The sequence below is a fragment of the Balaenoptera musculus genome, chromosome 5 (genome assembly GCF_009873245.2).
Source record: "Balaenoptera musculus isolate JJ_BM4_2016_0621 chromosome 5, mBalMus1.pri.v3, whole genome shotgun sequence".
Lineage (NCBI taxonomy): Eukaryota > Metazoa > Chordata > Mammalia > Artiodactyla > Balaenopteridae > Balaenoptera > Balaenoptera musculus.
This window is the reverse complement of record NC_045789.1, coordinates 102936578-102959598: the sequence shown is the minus strand read 5'-3', so window position 1 is coordinate 102959598 and position 23021 is coordinate 102936578. Positions and strand designations below refer to the sequence as shown.

General features: G+C 45.1%; 1 protein-coding gene across 4 annotated transcripts in view; it reads left to right on the top strand.

The window, feature by feature from the left end:
* The window catches only part of STX18 (syntaxin 18), a 121009-nt gene that overhangs the window by 57518 nt on the left and 40470 nt on the right, over positions 1–23021 (top strand). For 2 of the 4 annotated variants that reach the window (XM_036852525.1, XM_036852527.1), the window contains exons 2-3: positions 9778–9845; positions 21762–21877. In XM_036852525.1, coding sequence (XP_036708420.1) covers positions 9778–9845; positions 21762–21877 — 184 coding nt within the window. Of the gene's footprint in view, positions 1–4536; positions 4622–9777; positions 9846–9939; positions 10013–21761; positions 21878–23021 lie in introns of those variants that run through there. The other 2 variants (XM_036852528.1, XM_036852526.1) reach the window with 2 other exon arrangements.

The following is a 23021-nucleotide window of genomic DNA, read 5'->3' as shown; positions in this document are numbered from 1 at the left end:
ATTGCATTGAGCTTCATGGGTCATTAAGCCCTGTGGTGCTGCTCAGCTTTTGAAAGTTGTCATGAGTTTGTTCATTATGTCATTAGCACTAAGAATCTAAGATTTTACTTTTTTCATTTCTTAAAAGGAGATAGGGGCTTAGTATTAGAAAATAATACCTTTCAGGTTGCTGGAAGGTTAGTTGCTAATATCAGCAATTAGGCCACTAAATTCATCTCGACCCCTGTTAGTTGTCCTTGTCCCCTCCGTGTGGCCATCCCTATCATCTGCTCCTCAGGATCTGTGCAGCTGGCGTAGAAGGCTGGAACTAGAAGAACCACTCTCTCTCCTCTTTCACGTACACATTTCTCTCTCCCTCTCTCTCTCTCTCCCTCCCTCCCTCCCTCTCTCTCTCCCCCTCCCCCTCCCCCCTTAGAAAACATACGCTGAATTCTGGAAACTACAAACCAGCAAGGTTGGCACTGGTTCTCAGCAAAATTCCACAACAAGTTATTTAACCACTGATGACAGTTTCCTTAGATCAAGAATGTCTATGTCTTTTTTTCTAATGAGATTTCCAGACTGATGGGGTAGAGCACTTTATATATTCAACTAACATTTATGTTATATATGTGCACACATATATATGCATGTATATATGTAATGTGTATAACATATATACATGCGGCAAACATTTATAACATTCAGCTAACAGACACTTACAGCATGCCTCCCGAAGGCATCATACAGAGAAAGTGGGAAGTGAACCCAGAATGCCATATTTTAAAACCTCCTAAGGCCCAGCACATTTGAGTGCTTGGTGGATGAGAAAGAAGATGTTCCAGGCAAAGCAGCAGTGCCAAAGGGCAGAGGCGGAAAGAGGAGGCTGGATCAGGGAAGGGCTCTGAGGGTCTGGGCTCTGGGGTGGGTGTGGGAAAGCAGGCAGGGAAGCTGGCTGGTGGGTGCCCATTCCTTTGGCAGATTTTCAGCCAGTGGTTTGGACAGGCCTGGCTGACCAGTTTACTTTGTGGGGTGAAAAAGAGGGAAGAGTCAAAATGTTCTGAGATTTTCTAACTTCGGGAATCGAGAGAGAGAGGCTCTGTCTCCTTGTGGGGACAGGGAGGGGCTGAGGGTAAGTCAGGAGGATTGAGCGTGAGTGGTTGGGTGACTAAGGCTTTGGGACATGTAGCTGTTGAGGCACCAGTGGGACATGCAGTAGATGGTTGAATACGCTCCTGGAACACAGGAGCGAGGCAGGGGCTGGGTGGGCATTTTCTGTAGATGGTAAATTAAGCTATGGATGGAAGGGGTGGGTTTAGCAAGAATGTATCAGGGCCGAGCTTCATTAAGTTTCCGAGGTGTGCAAAGGCAGAAGAGGCAAGGAAAGAAGGTGAAGCAAAGTTGTCGGAGGTTTAGGAAGAGAACCTGGGGACAGTGGGGTCCTGGAAGCCGAGGGAGTATGGTGCTTCAGGAGGGGCTTGTGCGAGGACTGCAAGAGTGGCTGCCACCCCTCCAGGGCCCTGTACGCGCCGAAGGGTGGCCTCGTGCAGTAGAAATTAGGGCGGAAGTGATAGGAGGAGGCTCAGACTCCTTGCTTATTACTAAACAATTGCTGAAAGGAAAGAAGTGAGAAAGAACAGTTCATACATGTAATCCCTTAACACACTCACTGCTGTGACCCCAGCACCGAAGGAATGTCTGTGGCCATGCCAGGCTCTTTTGTGGGTGACTAGTCACTGGGAGCTTCTCTAGCACGGGGATGGGGACAGGACTCACAACCCTCACTGTGACTTCAGCAGAGTCGTCGCGCTCCAGAGCTGTGACGGTTCTGAACTTTTAGCTATAATTGGTATTGATGCATTTTTCAATTATGACTGAAGGGAGGTGGATTTGGAATTCAGTTAGCGGGCCTCCAAATCAGACTTGGGAACATGATCCTTGTGAAAAGTCGTTTTAGCTTATCAGTAGTTGGCAAACATTTATACAACAGTGGTTGTTCTGACTGTGCCTTTGGCTGCCTACTAAACTGGACAGCAAGCTGTGTCCACTGATTGAATGAAAAAAATAACGATTTTGTGTTACAGGGAACTTTTTACAATATGCCAGAGGGCCGTACTGGAGTCTCTTTAATCTTTAACAATGGCTGTCCCTTGCAGAGGCAAATTATGCAAATCAGTACTTAGTGTTTCATAATCAATCAGGTCTTTGTTGGAAGTGTTATGAGCGCCAGAGGAGAATTCCTGTGGCGGGGGAGAGTAGTAGGGGACGTTGCAAGTCAGGCCACTGCTGTGATCTGCAGAGGACACTGGTGGCTGCTTTGAACCCCCCTGCAGTGTAAATGCAGTCGTCCTTTGAGAAGAATCCCTCCGTTTTGTAGCAGGGTTTTTGTTTTACAGTTTATCTTGCTTTGGGTAATTTACAAAACACCCACGAAGGAGCAGCTAGCAGGTCTGTGCTGTGGATGACACACATAAACAAAGCTGGGCCCGCTGCCTGGGACGGCAGATGGCAGCCATGCTCCGGAGCTGCCTTTGTGTTGAACCTGCCAGGAGTGCAGTGTTTTAAAACCTTGGGCTCATCCAAGTGCGCGTGTCTATTTCAAAACAATGTCATTTCAGCTTCAGCCTGCACAGCACAATTAACCTTTAATAATCCTTTGATTCTAGATCAAAAATACAGAACCAGAGAAAATTTTAAAGGCCTTGGGAAAAAATTGTGATATTTTTGAGAGTTCCTGTTACTACTCCTGCTATAATACATGTGTTGCCATCTAGTGGATAATGTAAAGTATATAGCAGACTTACTATGTTTGGAGTTTATTTTACCCTGCTAGTAATTCTTGAAGCGGATAGAAAATCAGTTCAGTTCAGAGCATTAAATCATTTTTGGAGAGCCGCTTTGGGCTAGGCATATGCCTGAGCAGCTTATGTCCGATAGACATGAAAACATTTCGAAACGAGACGGTGGCATCTCCGAAAAAGAGGTGCTTGCGAGGGGTCCTTAAGCTGGCCTGGAAATGGCAGAGAAGACTTCCAGGAAGTGTATCCCCTGAGCAGAGTAAGAGTAAGTCAGAAGACCGGGATTGGGCGATGGGGGAGGGCTCTGGACCCGGAGAAGTCAGCAGGGCCAGGAACACTAGGGGGTCCCAGGCTCAAGGAATTGGATTTGACCCTGCGGGGCCTGGGGAGTCAGTATACACTCTTAGTTAGGGAAGATTTACCTTTTTGTTTAAAAACATTTTTTGTCTGGTTGCAAAGATTACACATACGAAGTGCAGAAAAATTTTAAGGTACAAAAAGGTATTAGGAAAAAGCAAAGTCTCCAAATCTTACCACCCAGACAACCATCAGTGTTTTGATGAGCAGTCTTTTAGATTCCTCTCTCTCTCTGTGAATTCAGCTTCAGGTCTGTATTTCATATAATTTACCTAAGTACATGCTGTGCGCAACCTTGGCTTCCCCCCGTTCAGCAGCATGCTTGTGGGCAACCATTCATGGGGTTGAGTCCCTGGGGCTGAGTCCATGTCAGCAGTGCATATTTACCTGCGGGAGCAGATCTCATGGCTGCACATATTGGGATGTTTTTGTTTGGTCTCTCCTAGTAAAAGCTTTATGTGTAACAACAGGTAATGTGAGAATCTGTTCTTCCCTGTCAAATGCATCTAATATAGGGACCACTGCTACTGTTTTTTATAGTCAGTCTGCTTATACGGTAGATGTGTTTTGTGGAGAAGTCCAGTGTCTTGATGATTTTTGAAATTAGCCTTATTAAAATACAGTCACTTAAAAGTGAACTTGATTCATCTTCAGAGAAAAAAAAGGATGAGTCAACGTGAATGCCTGTCATTTTAGAATGGAGTTTAAACAGTTGTTTAGTTGAGTATCACCTTCGTGGAGAAGCCAGATCCTGGCTGACCCTGGAATGTGGCTCTTGGCTTTGCGCTGACCCATAGCTGTTGACATTGCATTTGACCTGAACAAGGCATCTCAGCATTGGGTACTTTTGATCTTAAAACGTTCTGTGTGCACTGTGGTGAAAGCAGCCCTCAGACCCACTGCGCTCGGATGGGACAGGAGGCTTGTCTTTGTGGGCGGACTTGCAGAGGCTGAAAGCACGCAGGCGCTTGGTTTGGGAGTCACAGTCCCCTGTTTATTTGGAACCATTTATATGAAATGTGTCACTTCAGTGTCTTCTTATCTGTAAAGTGGGATTATAGTGGAACCTATCCCACAGGGTTATTAGGAGAAGTAAATGAGCTAATGGATGCACAGTGTTTAGACCGGTGCCTGCCACACAGCACGTGCTCGATGAAAGTTGGCTATTAACTCGTGCTATTTCTATTTTTAAAGAATCATTTTTACTGCCCTCCCTTTGTAGTGAAGCTCAGGGAGATTAAGCAACTTGCTCAAAATTTCAGTTGGCAAAGGTTAAGAGTTTAGGGAGTTTATTAAAAACACCTCTTTTTTCCCAGCGCAGTTTTGGAACTACCTGAAAGAAATACAGGAGTCGGAACGTGAAAAAGCCAAATGGAGAACCTGGCTTTAGATTTGTGGCCAAGTATGGGTGGCGCGCTGGCCAGAACAGACCCTCTCTGCTGCCTGGCTGCCGAGCGTGCTCACTGCTGTCTCCACACCCTACACCAGTAAGTCCTCTTCCCTGAGACGCGCGAGTGAAGCGCTGGGAGACAGAACAGGAAGTTTGTCCGGCTGGGGTCCCTCCACACGAAGCCTGAAGTGGGGGAATCAAGGTCCCCTTCAGAGTAAGTGGTGGAGATTGAGCAGAGATTAGAACCGAGAAGCTCAGCCAACTCCCTGGATTCCGTGCCCTTTCTCTCTCGTCTGCCCTGCTCCACCCAAACCCCACAGTCTTCTGCGTGGAGTCCGCTCCCCTGCTCATACCCCGCCCCACACTACGCGTGGAGGCAGAGGAACTCAGACGCGGGGAAGAGACCCAGTCGTGGAAGTTGCCTTCGTTACTTGTTTAAACTGTGTTTTGAGGCAGTCTGATGATCGATACTCAGGGTGAACGGGTCACCGTTGCACCGCCAGTCTTTCTGACCATCCTGGTTCCTTGGTCACAGCTGTGGGCCTTCCTCCCAGCATCCCTATGGTACTTGCGAATTCCAAGCCTCCCGTGTCGCAGACACAAGGAATAACAGCCGAGCTTGGAGCAGGAGACTTCAGTGGTAAAAACAGGCACTTTGGATATGGGCATGTTCCTACTTTGAGTGACTTTTAAAACGAGCGATCTATGTGGAAACATTCGAAAAACCTTTCTTGCAGATCTTTCTGTATCCACTGTAGTTGAAAACATTTTAAAAATCAATATATACAAATACTGTCACATGAAACCCAGTTTATATTTCTGTGAAGAAAAGCCTCAAACTTAAATAAGCTAAATAGTAATAGTTTATTAGTCTTTTGACGACGATATAATGTAGAATAAATAACTTAGCCTTTGAGTCTTACAGACCCGTGATCCATGCCGGTTCTTCCCCTTATTATCCTGTGACCGACCTCATGTGGGCCTCAGTTTCCATGTTTATCAAACGGGAATGGGGGTAGCGTCTAACTCATCTGATTGTTATAGGGGAGCCGATGACAGCACATAGTGAGCAGTTCACACACTTCCTGGCACACACATGCCTGGTGTGTCGCTCTCGGGTAACATCAGGCGTGTAGCGCACTGTTGAATACAGATACAAGAAAACACAGCTTGCTGTTGCTCACTGGATGCTTTTCTCGGTTCCCAGTCATCCCTCTTTGTGATTACTATACTGGGAAACTGCACTTGCCACCTGCCAAGAATCTGTGCTTAAATTTGGGCGTTAGGAACTCAAGCCTGATACTTCGAATGCTGGGTTCCATTCAGGCTTCACCCCATGTGTTCCTGAGCAAATTACTTACCCTGTCTCTGACTTAGTTTCCTCATCTGTAAAACACGTGTGATGATGTTACCCATCTCGTGAGTGTTGCTGGGAGAATTTGATGAGCTAATGTGTGGGGAGATCTTGGAACAGAGCCTGGCACGTATTAAACTCTCAATGAAGGTTTTGTTGGTGGTGGTTTTTTTTAAGTGGCATTGATCCTCTTAAATGGAACTTTAAGCAAGGCTTGCAAGCACTTAGAAATAAAATAGCTAGAGATTTTGGGTGGGGTTGAGTTGTTGGTTCAAATGTGTGTTATTACTAGTTTGGCAGCAGAAAATCTGTACTTCAGAATCACCAAACATGTTAAAAGAGAGTGCAAAATGGGAGATTTTTTTGAAAATAATGTTTTGTTAAAAAAAAAATGTCAAGTATATACTAAAGTAGACAGAGTGTAAGGAGCCCGCGTGTACGCATGTGCCCATCTTCAGCTGTCAACTCAGGACTGAGCCTCTTTCATGTGTTCCTCCCCACCTCCATATTATTTTGAAGCAAATCTCAGGTATCATGTCATAAGAAATTGGGTTCACATTTGTTGTACTTCAAGTGAAACTTCTTGTAAGCATGTTTTCTGAGATGCCTGCGGGGCCTTCTTGTTCCTGGCACTTATCCCCTTGCACCATTCCACCCTGGTGGACTGAAATTAGCTAAAGCTGGGGGGTGGGGCCGCAGTAAGGGGGGGCTGCTGGGTCTAGCCTACGTAGTAGATTCCTTTGGGCCTGTTCAAACTTTTTATTGAAAACTTTGACTCCTTTTTTAAAAAAAACTGTTTTGGATAAGGCTTTAAACAGATATGCTATGACTGAATGTTTGTTGAATTCATATGTTGAAGCCCTAATACCCAATGGGATGGTATTTAGAGGTGAGGCCTTTGGGACCTAATTAGGTCATGAGGGTGGAGCCCTCGTGAATGGGATTGGTACCCTTAGAGGAAGAGACACGAGACCACCATGTGAGGATTCAGCAAGAAGGCAAGTATCTACAAATCAGGAAGAGGGCCCTCACCAGGCACCAGATATGCTGGCACCTTGACCAGGACTTTGCAGCCTCCAGTGCTGTGAGAAGTAAGTGTTGTTAAAGTCACCCAGCCTGTGGTATTTTGTTATAGCACCCCAAACTGAGACAAAGTGTATTCGTTTCTTATTGCTGCTGTAACAAATTACCACAAGTTTAGTGGCTTAAAACAACAAAAACTTACTATCTTCTAGTTCTGTAGGTCAGAAGTCTAAAATGGGACTCCGTAGACTGAAATCAAGGTGTTGCAGAACTCTGTTCTTTTCTGGAGATGCTAGGGGAGAATCCATTACTTTGCCTTTTGAATCTTCCAGACGTTGCCTTCATCCTCTGGCTCCCTTCCTCCATCTTGAAAGCCAGCAATGTTGGGTTGAGTCCTTCTCCCGTTGCATCACTTTGACTCTCTCTTCTGCCTCCCTCTTCTCCATTTAAGGACGCTGTGATTACATAGGGGCCTACCTACCTGGATACTCCAGTATAAATGCAGGGTATTCTCCCTATTTTAAGGTCAACTGATGAGCACCGTAATTCCATCTGTCACGATAATTCCCCTTTGTCATGTAACATAATATAGTCACAGGTTCCAGGGGTTAGGACTTGGACATCTTTGGGCAGAGGTAATGGCATTACCCTGTCTACCACAGTAGGTATAATCCTTTGGGGATTATTCAGTACCCACTATCTATTCAACATTTAGTAAAAGTTTCTGAGACTCTGCTTTGCACCAGGAATTGTGCCTGACAGGTTCTGGGGAAAGAGAGAGGACCCTTTAACCTCTAGGAGCTTGCACCCTGGTGAAGGGAAACCAGTTGGTAACGAGTCATTGTGGTCTTTGTGGTCTGTGGGGAGCGCGGCAGGACTGAGGCCACTCAGGACTTTTGGAGCTGAATTGTGAAGGGCCTTGAGTGCTGCATTTGGGGTTTGGACTCAATCCCATTGGTTAGGCCCAGAGATGACAATTAGCTGCCCTTTGGCAAGTTGGCCAGCAGAGGTGCTTCCTTTGGCTGCAGTGTGTTTTAAAACCAGAATTCATCCCTGCCCAATGCACTGAACCCTCCACTCCTCTTGCTTTACTCCCTCACACTGCTTACCTGGCCCCTTGCAGGCAGGGGTTGGGGAAGGGAGTGGAAACCATTGAAATGTATTAAACAGGAGACTTCACTTGATTAAATCTTGAATGTGGTACAGTAAATACCTTGCTTGCACATCTCTTAAATTTTTTTCCCAACAATCTTAAAAGTCAGATTTTAAAATGCAGCGTCAGTGGAAAATAGGAGTAAGAGTGTGAGGAAGGCAGCTGTGGCTTAGTGGAAGACACGTCAAATTTGAACTCAGAGAGTCCCAGGCTTGCCTCTGAGCCCCACCAGGCACTAACCATGTGACTGGGGACGAGTCACTTAGCTTCCGCAAGATTCACTTTCCCAACCTGGTTAATGAGAGCGGTGACGTCAGTGTCCACAATGGGCGGCTGGGAAAGAACGAGGTCGTGTGTGGGGGAGTTCCTCACGGAGCCAGGGATGCTGGACAGACTCTGGCTGTCTCAGTTGTTGTCTGTAATCTGGTAAATAAATGAATATTATGGCCATAGTTCAGTTTTTCTTCGATTCATGCTCTTACGATGCCTAAGGGTGCTTTTCTGAACCATATTTGTTTTTAGTCTAGACTCTGTGAGAAATTTAACTGAACCCTTACTGACCTGTCTCCAGACAAATGCTGAATGTTTCCTTAGTGGTAAATACTATTTTTGCATTTAAACATTTACTCATTCCACAAATGCTGACTGACACCTTCTGGGCTTCATGTTGTGCTTAGAGCCATGCAGGAAGCTGTGCAGCCCCTCCTTGCGTGGTTCCTAACCCCCAAGAAAGAGGTGTGCATGCAAAAGTGAAGCCAGAGGACGTGGCTGTGTGTAGCTGAGTGCCCAGTGGGTGGGATGCAGAAGTGCTTTTAAGTTCAGAGCAAAGCGAAAATTAGCCTGAGTTGGCCTTGACAGAAAAACTTTCATGAAAAAGATGAAAGTTCAGCACATCCTTCAAGGCTGTGGCTACGTATGTTTGGAATAAGTACAAAGGACATTAGGAGGAAACTAGTGTGAGCTGTGGTCAAAGGACAGGGCAGGCCACCAACTTAGTTAATCATTCTCTCCTTCTGGAAACACTTTTGTCCATGTTGACCATGATCCTAGGTTTCTTCCTACCTCTTTTTATTTTGTTTGTTTCTTAATCCCTCATTCCACACACATTACCTGACACATGGCTTTAGTACTAGAAATGAGCCATCACAAATTCCGTCCTCTGTACTTTTGTGTCTATTTTGTTCATCCGTGGAAGTAGGGAAAATGGAGATTTGCTGTGTAGGGATAAATTGTCGCTCCTGCATCTTTTCTTTAATTCTGCTGCTCTGCATGGGCCCTATTTATACACTTGATAGCTCCAGCCTTAGAATCCATCCCCTAGAACACTTGGAAGAAGGAATATTTGTCTATAAAATTTTGGATATAAGACACATAAGGAAGGGAATTGGCCTTTATTGAGCACATGCTGTGTAGTTACTAGACATGCACTATCTCATTGAATCTCAAAGTTCCTTAGAAATCATCTCTTCGTTATGTCACAGATCACAGCAGTTACAGGAAGAAGGAACCATCGGTAAGAGACCAAGACCCAGGAATGTGGGTGACTTTCCCAAAGCCACCCAACAAGTCAGTGATTATACAGGAGTCTAAAACCAGAGATATCCAGTTTGTAGCTTCAAAATCTTTTTACTACCTGCATTCCATTCTCTACTAATTTAAAATTTGTTGCATATGAGTGTAACATATTTATCCATATAAATCGTTTGCTTTCTTTTCATTATAGATTTCGCACATTGGCAAACTGAGAGATTTTCTTCTGGAACACAGGAAAGATTATATTAATGCTTATAGGTAAGTGTCTATTTTTTACCATGATTTTAGTGACTGTTCTTTTCCATACCTATATTCCTTTTGAGCTTTTTGTCCTCACTTTTTACTAACTTAGGGTTGTAATGGGGAAGGTCAGTTTGGCAGTGGAAGAATATCTGCAGAGCAAAAAGGGGCTCCCCCCAGCCAAGGTAAGCTCAGCCATACCCCATGTCCTCAAAGTCACCATATCCTCATAGCAATGTCCCCTATTCTGATGTTCCCATGTGTCTGTAGCTCTGTGTGTGCCATATATGTTGTGAAACATGCAGAGAGAAATGGGGCAGTTTCTCACTGATTGCATATTGCTGAGCAAATGAAGAGATAATGCAAGTCATGTAAAAATGCCATTTGGAAAGACAAGAGCTCTTGCCTCTAGTGAAGAAACTTTTGGTTAGGTTGATTTTGAAAAAGAAAAAGCATTTTGATCGAGCCTTCCAAAATGGCTTCTGGAATAGACTCCAGCTCTCAGTAGACACAGGAACACCGCAGTGCAGATATCATGCCTCCTGCTCTTCCCTGACCTACATTTGCACCTGGCTTTAGTGTGGCGTTTCTACCATAGGAGTCAGCTTCAAGTGTATTACCTAAATTAATGGAAAAGTTGGATTAGACATACGAAGTGACATCATTAGAAGCATCTTTTTAGGATTTCATCATTATAAAACAAGGGATTTTGCCCTTCAGAAGCCTTCCTATCACAGTTAGAAAATACAGAACAAATCTGATTTTTTTAAAAACTTTGTCAATATATGCAAAAATGAAAATGTTTCATATAAATTCTTTAACAGAGAAAATAATTATGCCCCAGGTGAATTTTAAATAATCTCTACCACTTTGTCTACTTTATACTTTTAAGTGTATTTCATTTGCATAATTTTGGAATATACTAAATTATTCTAATGCTTAGTACCAAGAAAACCTTACTTTAAAGTTCTCAGTTAAAATAGTTGGTCACCACTAGATGGCAGTGTAAATTTTATTTCTAAAGGTGTATGTACATCAGATGCTAATTTTATAGTGCATAAAAATGGAAGCGACAGTCATTTTGGAAAGCTTAATAAAACCGGTATAAGCCTATCAGTTCCAGCTCCTTTCTTTAGTACTTTACAACTTAGGTTAAATAAGTGGTTGTAGAGATCTCTCATGGAAATCCATTATTAACTCCCATTATTTGCCTTGAAAAGGCATCCAGCCAGGTGAATGCTTTAGAGGTTGGTTTAGTTCAGGCCACCCTGTCCCCTTATTAGCCGTGCAAACCTGAGAAAGTCACTTAATCTGTAAAATGCAGTGTCTTCCTCTAAACCAGGGGTCAGCAGACCACAACCTGTAGGCCAAGTCCAGTCTACTGCCTATTTTTGTACAGCCTGTGAGCTGAGAATAGTTCTTATATTTTTAAATGGCTGGGGGGAAAATAATAACAATAGGGACTTCCCTGGTGGCTCTGGTTAAGACTCCTCGCTCCCAATGCAGGGAGCCCGGGGTCGATCCCTGGTCAGGGAACTAGATCCCACGTGCATGCCGCAACTAAGGAGCCCGCCCGCCGCAACTAAGACTTGGTGCAACCAAAATAAAGAAGAAAGAAATATTAAAAAAAAAAAAGAAGATGAAATTAAGGGAAGATGCTGGGCCAGTGCCCCACCTCCTCTTCCCTAGTTAATTAAATACACTGTCCCTCCTAACAGTATACGTGTAATACATAAGAAATAAAACCAGTTTTTAAAAATAATAATAATTATAATAATATTTTACCACATAAGAAAATTATATGAAATTAAATTTTTGTGTCTATAAATAAAGCTTATTGGAACAGCGCCACGCCCATTCATTTGCATGTTATGGATGGCAGCTTTTACACCACGACAACAGAGCTGAGTGGCTGTGACAGGCTATATGGCCCTCAAAGTCTAATATGTATACTCTGTGGCCCTTTTCAGAAAAGGTTTAAGGAGCCCTGCTCTAAATAATGAGAGTGATGATCACTTGCCACTAGTTAGGAGATTCAAACAAGACAGTACAATTGAAATGCAGTGCACAAAGAAAAAAGCAATGAGGGGACTTCCCTGGTGGCGCAGTGGTTAAGAATCCGCCTGCCAATGCAGAGGACACGGGTTCGAGCCCTGGTCTGGGAAGATCCCACATGCCGTGGAGCAACTAAGCCCGTGCGCCACAACTACTGAGCCTGCGCTCTAGAGCCTGTGAGCCACAGCTACTGAGCCCACGTGCCACAACTACTGAAGCCCGCGCACCTAGAGCCCGTGCTCCGCAGCAAGAGAAGCCACCGCAGTGAGCAGCACGCGTACCGCGACGAAGAGTAGCCCCCGCTCGCCACAACCAGAGAAAGTCCGCGCGCAGCAACGAAGACCCAACGCGGCCAAAAATAAATAAATAAAATAAATAAATTTTTTTTAAAAAAACAATGGATTTATAAAAAGATTATAAGGCTGCTATTCTGTAACTTTGCAATAGTTTTAAACTTTTGATTATAATGGTGGGATTAAGGCATTTCTCCTTGAACAGCACAGCTCAGCTCCACGCACTGTGTCAGTGTTTCCAGAGCAGGTGTGGACTTACTCCGAGTCGTCATGCTGCTCAGGACAGTGGGCAGCTGGCCTCGGCCTCCCCCTTTCCCGGCTACCATGGCAGCACACTCTGGGGCGGAGGACCAGGGTCCCTGGAGCCCGTCTCACCCTGCCACTTACTGGTTGTGTGGCTGCAGCGTCAGCAGAACTAGAGCTCCTGAGGCTTTCTTAGTCTTGACCAGTCATTACCCCATTATAGAAACTCAGTCTTGAATTCCTTTTCCCAGTTGCAGTTCATGGCCAGCCAGTGCAGTCTGAGTTTCACTCCTGCCCCTGTTTTGGTCCCTTTGAAAGGTCAGGGACTTTGAGGGTCAATCACACCTAGGTTCTAGTCCCAGTTCTGCCACATATTAATCATGTAAGTGTATACAGCTCACTTCACATCTTTGTGCTTGCTTTTTTTGTTTGGTTTTAAATAAAGTGTGGATAATGTTCTTGTGAGGATTAAATGAGATGTGTGAGAGTTCCTGGCACGTAGAAGTCCCTTGGTGAATGGTACCTGAATTGGAATCCCATTTGACCTGTGATGAAGGTGGGGCAGTGGTCAGTTGATAAAGAAAGCACCTCTAATTTCCTGCCAGAGGTGGGAGGGACGGAGAGAAAGAGAGAGAGAGGATGCCAGAGTCAAGTCGACATGACAGAGATGGACGTGTTCTCAGCTTGATCACTAGTGAAACCTAGGGTGGCGGCAGAGGTTAGGTCTGCAGGCGGGTGACCTTGCTGAAGGCTCCTGAATTAGACGCACTCAGCCATTGGTGCCACTGAACGGTCACAGCCCCGGAGCACAGAGAGCACAGAGGCCCCTGATAGCATATGAGAGAGAGGGCAGGCGGATCCCAGAGGAGAGGAGAGAGAGGAGCCGTGGCTCCATGCGTGTTCACGCCCATGCCCAGGTCCTTCTGCCAGGCTGCCAATCAGAGAAGTCCCTGCCCCCAAGGGAGGGGCAGGAGGGAGGAGGCTGAGGTTAGGTGTCACGCTAGAGGAGTGGATTCATGTAGAAACACGAGGACCAGGGAATAAGCATTCCCCTCCATGCCCTACATTCTCTCCAGATGGAGAAAGGCCATCCTTATCTTCTCCCATCAAGCTCTCCCTCCCAAAGGTGGTAGACTGTTTAAAGCCTTTCTTTTTTTACTGCTCTGCCTCCCGATGCAATGTGCTGCCCTTGGCCTGTTCCTGAGAAGATTTTGGATGGAGTGTGATCATGGAATTGAGAGAAACATTGCCTTCAGACCCATAAGGCTATGTTAGCTTGGCATAGTTAGGAAGCTGTAATCTTTTCCACAATGTAGAGCTCAGACTTTATTGACCCATTTAATTTTTTTAAAATAATGACATTTTACTAGAGCAGAACAGCATGCAACCTAGATAGCCTCTGGCTGGACCTCTTGAATGATTTTAATTAAAACTAATTCCTCCACTTCTGGTAGATGTACCTTTTCCTTAATATCCTGGCAACAAAACGATACCACCTGGGGGAGAAACTTTCTTGGTTTTTGTTGTTGTTACTAATAGAATAACCATACTGTCAATTTCCAGTTTAAAAGGTTAATATATAATGTCTCCTAAAGGAACATCACCTTTTAATTGAGTAATCAGTTTTATCAAATTAACCTTTAGACCTTTTCAATTTCACTGAGCTGAGTTTCCATTAAGTCAAAATAGAGTAGGAGGATGTTAATCTGATGTTCTTGGAATTAGTCATTTATCGGTCTGCTCCGAGCACGGGGTGCATAGCCACTTGGAAGTGGGTACCTGTCTTATTTATTTGTTCCTGACCCCGTTAGCCTCCGTTTCCGCGGAGATGGTTTCTAGGAGATGGTTTCTGTTAGGGGCGGCACAGGACTCGCCGCCCCTCTGCTCACTGCTCTCACTCCGCCGCCTTGACCTGACTGGGGAGTTGGGAGGAGGGTGGAGCATGCTTGCCCAGCCCCTCCCCCTCTCTCTTGGGTCTTCTGCCTCAGGTAGAGTACATTCTGTCAGGGTTACCATGTTAAGCCAAACCAGTTAAGAAAACAAAGTATTGGGGAGGGTTGGGAGAGGGAAATAGGTCTCTGTTGCTTTTCAGGTTCTGCTGAGGGGAGGACCATCCATTCCCCAGGAACCCATGGGCTTACTTCTCTCCTTCCAACGACCCCCCCACCCCCGAAAATGTGGACCCTGGGGTTGGGTCGTGGGAAGGTGCCGCACTGAGGGAGGAGAGGAGACTGGCCTCCTGGTTGGCCCTGGGAAGAGCCTCAGGCTTACTCTTCCCTCTTCTCTTGGGTGCCTGTCATCAGGATGGACACATTCCCTGCCCCTCTGTGCCTCCACTTTTCCAGGGAAGGCTCTGGAAGGGGGGTGCCTGCAGGTCTTGGGGTGGGAGTGAAATAAATCCGGGAGGGACCTATTAAGGAGCACAGTTGTGTAGCTGTGTGTCAGGCCTCTTCAGGTCGGCCTCATGCATTAAGTGAGGTCATTCAGAAAGTATTTGACTATTGAGATATTGATTTATCAGCCTACTAAATCCTAGGTATTGCTTGTGATGATGGGATGCAGTAATGAACAGACAGACAAATGTCCCTGCCTTTATGGAACTTATATTTTGGAGAGGAAGATAGACAAGAAAGAAAATAAATGAGTAAAACATAATAGTGTTAGAGCAGGATAAATGCTTTTAGGGGGAGGGGAGAAGGGAAAATAGAAATTGTCAGGGAGGGTACAAGTTTATAAAGGTAGCTTAGGGAAGGACTTATTAAGATGGGGGGGGACATTGAGTAAACACCTAAAAGAAGTAAGCAGTCAGTTTATATAGATCTCATCCAGGGAAAGGACATTCCAGAAGGAGAAGACGGCAGCAAGTGTAAGGTCCTACCTAATGCAGGAGTATGTCTGGAGGGTTCAAGGAGCAGCAGGGAGGCCAGGGTGGCTGGAGCAGGAGGGACTGGGGAGTGTGGGGGGCGTTGAAGATGAGCTCAGAGAGGGCAGCAGCCAGATCTCGTGAGCTGTCTTACGGCTCGTGTAGCCCCTGTAAGGACCTTGGCTTTTACTCTTAGGGGGGAAGCACTAGAAGGTCTGTACAGAGCGCCGATGGGCTCTGACTAACTTTCTAACAGGATCGGTAAGGCTAGTGTGTTAGAATAATCTGTGGAGGGACACGACAGAAGCAGCAGACCAGCTGGGGGAGGCTACGGTCACGGTCCAGGTGAGGGATGCCGATGGCATGGCCCAGAGGATGTGGATGTGGCGACGAGGTCACATTCTGGAACTATTTTGAACGTAGAGCCAACGAGACTTGTTAATGGATTAGCTGTGAGCTGGGAGAGAGAAAGAGGTGCAAGGATGACTCCAGGTTTGGGGCCTGAGCAGCTAGAAGGAATGGAATTGCCAGCAACCCAGGTGGGGGAGCATGTTTGAAGAGAGCGGGCAGGAGCTCAGTTTGGGGCATATTTGCCACACAGATTAAACATCTGAATAGAGATGTTGAGCCAGCAGTTAGATATACGTGTCTCAAGTTCAAGGAGAGGTTCAAGCTGAAGACATAAATTTGGACTTGTCACTGTAGAACTGGTATCTACGCTGACAAAAAAAAAAAGCCATGAGCCTAGCTGAACTCACCAAGGGAGCAGCGTAGACAGTGGAGAGATTGAGGGACTGAGGGTAAAAGGTATCAACCAAAAGCCTGAAAACGAGCAGGCGGGGAGATAGGAGGGAAACGGGAGAGAGTGTTATCAGGGAAGACAGAGGAGAAAACAAATCAGGGGGAGGGGAGCCATTAGCTCCATCCAATCTGTGGCAAGTAACTCAGGGGAGGGATGACCCAGCGGTGACCTTGGGGAGTGAGGACCACAGTCGGGGGGGGTGAGGGCAAAAGGCCCTTTGGATGGGGTCGAGAGAGAATAGTCAGGAAGATGGAGACGGGGTTGTAAGCGTCTCAGAGTTTTACTGAAAAAAGCGGGGAAATTGGACCATAACTGGTAGGAGACGTGGATTTGAGAGATTTTCTTTTGTTTTTTAAGTTGGGAGAAATAACAGCATGTTTGTATGTGGCTAGGAAAGATCCAGTAGACGGGGAACATTGATTTTATTGGGAACTAACACGTGTAGTGTTCGCTGTGTGCCAGACACTGCCTAAGCACCGTGTCTACGCAGTAATTCTTTTACGGTTGATGGTGCACGAGAGAGAAAGGAGAATCACTGGGGCCAACCTGGTGCCCAGGTGGAGGGGCAGAGCTAGGAGATGGACACCTCATCCTTAGTAGCTGGGGAGAAGGCAGTGTGCCGGCCCATGGGAAGCAAGGTGGGGAGAGCTTGGAGGAGCGCCCAGAAACCAGGAAGCACAGTTATTACTGATGCTGCAGATGGGGACGGAGGTGTTGGAGGTTTGAGCTGTGAGGAGAAGATAGGAAACAGGCACCTGGGAGAGTGGGAAAGCAGACACAGTGAGGACATACCGCATAATTGCCAGGCACCATTAGGGGGCCATGTGTGGTTAGTAATCATATAAAGCCAATATTTTGATCTCTGTCTGATTCCCACTTGATCCTAAACTCAGCCGCTGGTGAGCTAGTAACTCTCCGTTCTCTGTACAGCGCCGGTCTCCGGACTCTTAACTCCAAATGGCCCTTCTCTCAGTGCTTCCCACTCCTGGCATTCTTCCAGGAGCCAGACTCTTCCTATAGCCCTCGGAAGTTTAGGATGGAAAGAGTCAGATCAATTAAACAAAATCCAGGCAATCAAATATTTTTTGAGTGTCCATCGTGTGAAAGCAGTCTGTTATTAGTTTGTGGACTGCACCAGTGTTCTGTTCTCTTTATCAGGTGAACGTCAGTAACCTCAGCCCTGTGTCAGCTTTGTGGCCACTGTGCTGTATGTCACAGTGACTTTTCCCTTTCTCCTTCGTAAATTATAGAACTTCAGAACTTTAGTTTCTCTAGATTTTATCACAAAGTGTTTAGAAGACCATTTGCCCTGGTTTCATTTTTGAAAACAAAGTATCAATCATGGAACATCTAGTCTCAAGAGCATTACTTCTGTCCTTTTGAGTTGCATTATAAGGACAGGTGTTAGTAGCAGCTTCTTTCTTTCATATTTCCAGTTCTTTCTCCTCTTCCTTCTGTGCTCTTTGTTTCTACTACTGTCTCTTGCTTACCCAGGCCCCAGATCTCAGGGTCTGCTGATGCTTTGCCTCCAACGTCTACTCTGTTCCTGACGATTTTTACATCTCAGATCCATCACCTCTTTTCGGTCTTGCCACCCACACTCTACCATTGCTCCTGTCTTCAGTTCGACAGAAATTTACTAGCACCTACCTGTGCTAGGGATATAAAGATGAATAAGGCAGGATTCTTTCTGACTTCCATAACCCATCACCTGAGCTTCCTCCTCTCTTCCAGCTAATGTGGAATTGCCAACATTTATCTTCTTCAAGCTCTGCCTTTCCATTGGCTACAGAATAAAACTCCTCAAGTCATACTGGAGGCCCACCAAGAACTCATCGCTTCTACCTAGCCTGTGCTCCAGCCAAACTGAACCACTGACTGTTCTCCAGACAGGCTCCCTCTCTCCCAATTCCGTTCTATTGCTCAGAGCGTCTGCTCTTGTCTCCCACGGCTACATCCTGCCTTTCAAGATTTAGTTCATAGATCACCTTCCTTCTGATTAGCTAATAGGGAATAAGCATCCCCTATTCTGAACTCTTCTACCTTTTATGACTCAAGAAGTGCCTTGAGCAGTGGTTAAGAGTATGGAGCCAGGATGCCTTGGTTCAAATCCAAACTCTGCTAATTCCTAGCTGTGTGACCTTGGCAAGTTACTTAACCTCTCTGTGCCTCAGTTGCATCATGCGTAAAATGGGAATTATAATAGTACCCACCTCATAGAATTTTGATAATTAAGTGGGTAAATATACGTGAAGTGCTTAGAACAGTGAATTAGTGTTAGTGTTAATGCATGGAAAGTGGTATATGGCTATTAACCTTTGTTTATGATGTATAGTTGTGTACATAAGCCTGTGGATATTACCTATTGTGATATAGTTTATTGAGAGCAGGGTCTATATTTTGTTCATGTCTGTAGCTCAGACATTAACAGTTTCATTTCATAATGTATATTGGGCATATACTATGGGCAAGGTACTACACTCGCTCATATTTAATATTTATAGCAAAAATGAGATTGTGGTCTTTAACTTTTGTCCAGACCTTTTCAGTAACCTTTGGAACAGAGTCTAAAATAATTTACGTTATTCTCTCTTCTTCTCTGTCTTCAGGAAGTATCTAATTGCATATTAAATTAATAGGCAGAATGTCAATGGTATTTTGTAATTTTGAACTTGCCCTTTCTTAACATACTAATCAACCAGATAATTTTTAAAAGCCTATTCCTTTAAATTTCTGAACCAGCGAATGAACTTACTCCTCTGGTTTTTTCCTTGTTTCTCCCTGAAATAAATTGACTAATCCAAACCTGTACCTAACATAATCTCCTTAAACTGAATCTAATATTTAGATAAATTGAAGTCTGTAATAAAATTATTCCTCTGCACATCATAAAGGAAATAAAATCAAAGTTTGAAAAAGTTATGTGTGCATGTCCTGTGAGAATATATCTTTTGGAATTATTTTCCAGATGGTTAACCTTTTCCAAATAGTAGTAATTTTGTTATGGTGATACTTAATTTGGGGCTATGTCACTGGCAAGCGTTCGTTACTTTTGATGAGTGTTTCAAATGCCGATTATATAGCTAGTGCTGTTCTTAAAACATCACAGAAGAATCAGAGTTTGAACCCTTTCTCAAGTTGCTCCATCTCCTCGTCTGTCACGTCCTAAACTTTCTGTGCCATCTTTGGCCCCGCACCTTACCATCGTTCCTTCCACACCTGTGCTTTCTTGAAATAAATCAGGGGGTCCCAGAGGTCCATAGCTAGGATGCTTGGTTTACAGGGACCACTTGGTATACTTCTGTTTTCCCTTTCATTCTCAGATGTGTCCTGTTGTAGATCATACATTATGTGGTCATTCCAACCATGACCCACAAGCTGGGGATTTGGAGCAGTTCTTCTCCCGCTGTCCCCTGTGTGGAGACTGTTCCTCTCCACCTGCCCAGCACCTCCCCTGCATGAACTGACCACTCCCCGCATGGGTCCCACAGTCCACTTTCAGACCAGTGCCATCCACTGCCGTTCCTTGTGCCCCCCGTGTCTGTGCCAGTCTCCCCTGTGGTGTGGTACCCTCTGTGGGAATCAGAAATGAGCCTTACTTAATTAACTTTGAACCCCCAGCCCCGCCACAGTGCCTGACATATGGGGGATTAGTATACAAGTGAGTGAATGAATGAATTGCGAGGATTAATAAGTAAATAAAATACATGTAAGTCACCGAGAATAGTGTCTGGTGCATACTAAGTGCTCAGCTAATGTTAGCACACCTACTGTGTGTGGGACAGCATTTTTAGGTACTGGGGAAACAGAAGTGAACGAGACAAAGTCCCTGCTTTCATGAAGCTTGCATTCTCCTGGGAGGAGATGGAAGTCACTATTTCAGAGTGCTGTAAAGGAAAACAAGCCAGGTAAGGAACGTACGGTCGGAGAGGAGTAGTGTGATTTGGTGAGCCGCAGCCCTCACATCACAAAGCAGAGTGTGGGAGGGCGGCTTTGAAGCTGAGAGACAGTGACTTAATAACCAGCACAGACTATTTACAACAGCTGAGACATGGAAGCAACCTAAATGCCCGTCAACAGATGAATGGATAAAGAAGATGTGGTATATATATATATACAATGGAATGTTACTCAACCATAAATTAGAATGAAATAATGCCATTTGCAGCCACATGGATGGACCTAGAGGTTATCATACTAAGTGTAGTAAGTCAGACAGAGAAAGACAAACATCATATGATATCACTTACATGTGGAATCTAAAAAATTGGTACAAATAAACTTATTTACTAAACAGAAACAGACTTAGAAAACAAAGGGGCTACCAAAGGGGAAAGGGGTAAGGAGGGATAAATTAGGAGTTTGGGGATTAGCAGATACATACTGCTATATATAAAATAAACAACAAGGAACTACTGTACAACACAGGGAACTATATTCAACATCTTGCAGTAATCTATAATGGAAAAGAATCTGTATAACTGAAGAATCTGTATAACTGAATCACTGCTGTACACCTCAAACTAACACAACATTATAAATCAACTATACTTCAATTTAAAACAAAAGAATTAGGGAGACTAAAAAAAATAAAAACTAAAAATAACCAGCATAGGCACTGACCACCACTGAGGGCGAGTGCTGGGTGCGGCACAGGGGGTGGTCGGGGGACTGGCTCTGATCAGGCCGTGTGAGCAGAGATACGAAGGCCGAGAGAGGGCAGGCATCTGCTGGGCGAGAGTCCAGGCTGCCGAAGGCTGTGTGTCTGATTGGGGGACAGCAAGGAGGCCAGTGTGACTGGAGCGAAGTGAATGGGGGCGAGAGGCAGCAAGTATGGTCACAGGTGGAGGTTGGGAATATCAGGACTTTATATTTTATTCTCAGTGAGAATGGGAACGGGAGCTAGTGCGGCTGGTGGGTGGAAATGGAATGATTATCTAAGGTCCCTTTTAACTTGACATTTTGTGATTCTGAATTTCAGCTGTAGTGTCCGGGGTACCTCATCACTGTTCATAATAATGCTGCAGCACCCACCCATGTCTTACAGAAATGAGCACAGCGATATAACTACAGCAGCTTCAGGGTGCAGCATTACTGAAAGTGGGCACCCTTACTTGTTCAGTAACTTTAGAGTTTTAACTGATTATCAGGGGAAGTGAAATGGTTCTAAAAGCTCTTTCATTGTGAGTTTTGAAGACCGCTTGTCAACATGGGAGAAATGCCAGCCTGAAGCAGCTCTTCACAAATGGTGTCCCCGCAGCACTCTCCATGCAGCCCCCAGGGGTTCCTCTGGGGGACTCCGACTCTGTCAGTGTGCTGTGTGACAGCCGTCAGTCGCTGCCCCGCTGTTCTCAAAGTCAAAGCCCACACTCTTTAACAAGGCCTGTGTGCTCCGGCCCCTGATTCCACTCCAGGCCCGCCACACTCCCTCGTTGGCCTGGCCTGCTCCAGTTTGGTCTGCAGGAAGCTTTTCCTACCTAACGGCCTTCGTAAGTGTCGGTTCTACTGTCTAGAGCGTTCTCCCACCTCTTAGCCTGGCCAGTTCCTCCTCATCCTTCAAGTCTCAGCTTAAACGTCACTGCAACAGGGAACTTTGTTCTTCCTTTCACACCCCATGACTCCATGTGTGGTCATTTGCTGCTGCCCTTTAATTTTGTCCCTCTCTCTCTCTTTGTTAGCCATGTCATGTCTGAATATGGGAGAATGACGGACACAGAACGAGACCAGATAGACCAGGATGCTCAGACATTCATGAGGACCTGCTCAGAAGCGATCCAGCAACTGAGAACACAAGGTGCCGTGCCCCGAAAGATGCAGCCAGCCAGCTGTGACTCAATTAAGTACTTACATGATGCATATGGCACAGCCGCGTAAAGCTCTCTTTTGTGTTCTTATTTCGATTTAGGTTTCAGAACTTTAAAATTCTTTTTTCCTGATTAGTGTTTTAACCTAAGCTGTTAAAAATAATGAAAAGGCCATGAATTCAAGTTAAACAGATGGGAAGAGGGAGGCGGAAAGGACCTCTCCAGACAGAACCAAAAATTTACCAAGGGGCCAGGGTCAGAGAAGATGAATCGTGTGTGGAGGTGTGTGCATGTGTGCCTGTGTTCTGGGTGGCACTGAGAGGGGCAGCAGTTGATGGCATGTGGACAAGGATGCAAGGCCTCTAAACTCTCTACTTAGAGTATTGAAGTAAACTGTAGTATCAGACTCTCGTGGTTAAGAGGAAGGCTCTGGAGCCTTGGCTGCTTATGTACCCACCCCAGCTCCACCATGTTCTGGCCATATGGCCTTTGGCAAGTCACTTAATCGCCCTGGGTCTCAGTTTCTTCATCTATAAAATGGAGATATTTCTTAGCGTATATTTCTTAGGTATATTTCTTAGGGTTGTTATGAGAATTCTCATAGCATCCTTAGAACAATAGCTAGCATTAGGGTTACTATTATCATCTCACTTTCACTGATGTTTAATTCTTACTGAGGGACTGAGATGGCTTCCTTGATTCTTTTTTAATTTGCTTAGGCAGATACAGATTACATTAACATAGCATAGAGTTCAAGTGGCCAGATGCTATTGTGCTTGACACAGACTTTCGTTTGGGAAGCTTCCATGGACAACCTGGAGAATCTGTTGAAAGCTATAGATATTCCTGCCAGGAAAAAAATATACATATGCACAAAATTTTGTGTATGATTTCATGGATCCGCTAAATTCCTCATGTGAATCTCAGATTACGCGGCCCTATGGTAGAAACAGATCATGCCCCCTACCCTTAAGGACGTTCATTGAGATAACCTAGAAAATACATGAACATTAATAAAATGAGGAATTAAGTACCAAACCACGTGACCTTGTCCTCCTTATTGACTCTGAGCCTTAGTTTCTTCATGTGTAAAACAGGCATAATTATAATTGCCTTTTGGATTGTTTGGATCAT